Here is a 3,891-nt window from a genome sequence, read left to right as displayed (position 1 = left end):
TAATTTACTCTAATCCTGCCTAAAAGAATTTCAATTTGAGGATAGGCTGTTAGAAATCCTCATGAGTAATAAAACTGAATCAGTATTGCTGGTGCACAAAAATATAACTAATAAAAAGAAAAAAAAAGGTCTCAGATTAATTTACTCCAATCCTGCCTTAAAAAATGAACCTAAAAACACATACAAAGCAGACAGTGTCCTATGACTATCATAATATTTCTGGCTGTCTAATCATGCAATAAGAGCCATTAAAAATTCAGCCACTCTTCTCAAGTGAATATTGGGTCAAAGTTTCAAACTGGAAAAGAAATAAACAATTCTCTGTACTGAGAACAATGAAATATAACATGTCATTCAATACATTAAGACTTTGGTTTCCTACTGGTTGTAAATAATACAACATAAGAGAGAGAAGTATTGTGAAAGATGGGATGTGACAGGTGAGTGTGATTCTCTAATGGATGTTTATACTAATCTTTGATTTATTAACTACGTTTTGTTACCAAGTTTATTCCTGTACAATGATAACAAAGTGATTTAATGAAATTTTGAATGTAACTATAAAAAAATCATGACATACACACAATTTGACCTTCTCATAACGAGAGTGTTAAACCAGAAAAGGATCTTGATGTTCTGCTTCATCAGTCTCTTACGCCATACAAGAAGTATGTTGTTGTTAGTGGTACAGAAAAACAGGTTGTATTTACAGAAACGTATAATACCAGTCTAAATACGTTATAATTTGATTGTGTACATAATTGATTTGGCCATGTTTGAGTTTTGGGTTGTCTAAGATCCTTATCTTAGGATCAACATTGAATTGTTGAAAAGGGTTTGGTTGATATCTACGATGGAAAGGTTATACATGGGCAGGTTAAGATTTCTGAAATAGTTTTTCTTGAAAACAAAGATTTAGAGAGGAGCTGATTGAAGTGTTTAAGGTTGTTATGGAAACTGATCTTGTTTCAAACTTAACAATGTACTATCCTAGAGCAGAGAGGTGACTTACTGTCATGATAGATATTAATTATAATATTTTTCTTATGTTCCATGTATTTTTAACAAAAAGCAAGTACATAATGGTTACCTATCTGTAGGTGTAAGTGGACTATTTAAATTTTTTCTTTGCAATTCCAACACTCGATCACGATGCCTTTGTCTTCGTTCTGCTTCATCGTCATTTTCAGGAACACCAAAACTTGATGACTGTTGACTGGCCACATCTTCGGATGATCTACAACTAGATGATGCCCTCTCCTCTCCTGTGGGGGTTGCAAAATGACGGCCAAAACTTCTCCGGAGGAGAGGGGAAGGAAAGGAGTCATCTGCTGTGCCAGGTGGCATGAATGTATACTTCCTATCATAAATCAAACAAATTTTCTTATCTGCACAGTTCTAACATGATGATAAATAGGACAATACAGCTTAGTCATTTATTAAGTCTTATTCATGAGACAGTTTATATCGATAAAATAAAAAATTAGCCTAAACAGAGCTTGGTGATTAAGTTGGTTAGCTACATCCCCTTAAAATAATCAATCAAACAAAATCAGTGTTTCATTACGATTTTGTCATTATTTTTGATTAATTCAAGGTAGTTCAGCTTATTCAGTTAGGGCCATAATCACAAAAGTAATCAACTAATCAAAATTAGTGTTCCAAAGTTTTACTATTTTCAATAGTTTCAACTATCCAGGTTTTGTGTGAGACTAAGTGATTAATTAAATATAATCAATTAACAAGTCCAACAATTGATCATTTAACAAATTTTACTAACTGCTAAGCTCCACAAATAAATGACCTAATGGTTCCATAATAGATTAAACTGATTCTATGTATAGAATTAATATTTTCAGCTAACAAAAAATGTTAGTATCAGATGTATGACATTTTTAAAAACTGGTAGAGACTTTACAGGAAAAACATAAAATCATGTCCAGACAAAAATGATCACACAATTTTTATGTATACTACCAAACTATCTCTTGGTTTCTTTTTTTTATTTACTGTACTTTTTTCCCACAAAGATTGAAACTGACATACAGATGATCACATCTTTTCTCCTGTTTAATCATCTTCTGTTCTTCATCTTTTTTTTTATATAAAAAGTTTTTTTTCTAAATCCATAAACTATTCCAAACTAAGTATAATAACATCTTTTACAACTAAAGCAACCAAAATAATACAGGATGTGGCTCAGGATTATCTGATATACTTTATATTAAGTATAATGCATGTATTCTACGATAGATTGTTTGGACAGAGTTTTCACGATGAAACTGTGTTGAATGGACAGAAACTGCCTGTTGTAGAGACACAGGTGTAAAGGACGACGTTTTCGAAAGCCTTCCTCCTTAAGGTCAGCATGCGTGTGATGTAATTGGTCTTTATAGTATTCTTGTGGATTGTGTGTTATGATTGCTTGGTTTATCCCTGTTTCTGATTGGAGGAGAGATTTCCTGTATATTCAACCAATAGTAGCCATGGGTTACTCACCTCTAATCTGGAATATCTCTTTAGTGTAGATTTGTGTTTATATAAAAGTTTCACCATTATGCATGTAGTTTTAACATGTATAATGGGACATTCTTTACATAAAAGTATAATGAATTATGTATATAACACTAGACCAATGGGTGAGATTTATCTACAGATTACATATACTACTCTGCTAATGACTCTCATGTTAAGTGTTCAATGTGACTGCTGCCTGCTCAAGTTTTATATATATATAATTGCATTGTTTTGTTTACTTTATGAACATCATTTAGATTACAAATATGACAATAAGCTATAGGTCTAATGCAGCCTAAATTAAAGACTAATTAATTATGAGGCAGTTCTGTTTACATATATAGTACTGTGGCACATTAATCTGATTACTTAAGTTACAATTTAAAAAAGTACATTATATGTTTTTCAGCTACAATTACAAATGCGAAATTTATAATTACTTGACTACTTCAAAAAGAATTATCTCAATATTTACATGATAATAATATTTCAATAATTTATTGGTTTTTGTTGTTGTTGTTTTTTTGCATTTAAAATATACCGATCGTTAGACCTGGAGAAAAAAAAAATATCTGCTACCATATTATTAATTATACTTAGCTAAGATTTTAGGACTAAACCTAAAACAAGCCTAATTACTGTGCATCTTAAGTTATCTTATACGTTAATAACTAACAATAGTAACAGGCCTAGACTACCTACAGTACAAATTACAATACCTAAATAATTACAGTTTACCAAAAATGATATATCAACAACTGACAGCTTGGTTTCTAAAGTTCGTTACTATTAGTATTACTAAGTTAGAATACCTAGGCTTGAACTGCTAAATTAGTCCTACGATAAGCTTACTTAGCTTGAAACTTTTATTTTTTAAACATATTATAAATATAAGTTTAAGTTAACAAAATATGCATACCAAATTTCCACCAAAAGAAAGAATATTAAATTCTTTATCTGATGGAATAAACTGTAATTCAAGTAGAAATATTCGACATTCGTAAACTCAAACACTATTCTAACAAAACTCAAAATGTAGGGACCTAAATTAAAATCTTGGCGGTTTTCTACTGTAGCGACCTCTATGGTTTTAAAACATGTATTTTATTTGAGATATTATACAGGCCAAAACAAAAAGAAAAGAAATATCACACTTAATACTTGACAAGTGTACAGACGTAAAAATTAAATCGTCCTGTCTCAAAATTCAATCTTTCGAAATTATTCAGGTTTTCAGTATTTTTTTTTATTGTGAGGTTTCTAATATCGTACATAAACACATTCTTGATATTGTTAACAAAATTTGTCCCCCGAACACACCTTTATAATTTTATCATTTCTCTAGTTGTTATTAATTGTATTTATTTATTTTAT

At 30.4% G+C, this 3,891-nt stretch overlaps 1 protein-coding gene across 1 annotated transcript in view; it reads right to left on the bottom strand.

Annotated features, from left to right (window-relative positions):
- The window catches only part of LOC111083278, a 6,381-nt gene extending 2,816 nt beyond the window's left edge, over positions 1-3,565 (bottom strand). Inside the window, exons 1-2 of the mRNA XM_022379669.1 lie at positions 3,437-3,565; positions 1,091-1,360 (exon numbers count right to left, since the gene is read on the bottom strand). Coding sequence (XP_022235377.1) covers positions 1,091-1,347 — 257 coding nt within the window. The 5' untranslated portion in view covers positions 1,348-1,360; positions 3,437-3,565. The remainder of the gene's footprint in view (positions 1-1,090; positions 1,361-3,436) is intronic.
- Positions 3,566-3,891: the final 326 nt, after the last annotated feature.

Source organism: Limulus polyphemus, unplaced genomic scaffold, assembly GCF_000517525.1.
Source record: "Limulus polyphemus unplaced genomic scaffold, Limulus_polyphemus-2.1.2 Scaffold8860, whole genome shotgun sequence".
In the NCBI taxonomy this organism is placed as follows: Eukaryota; Metazoa; Arthropoda; class Merostomata; order Xiphosura; family Limulidae; genus Limulus; species Limulus polyphemus.
Note: the sequence above shows the minus strand (reverse complement) of the source record. Positions and strands in the feature narration are given on the sequence as shown.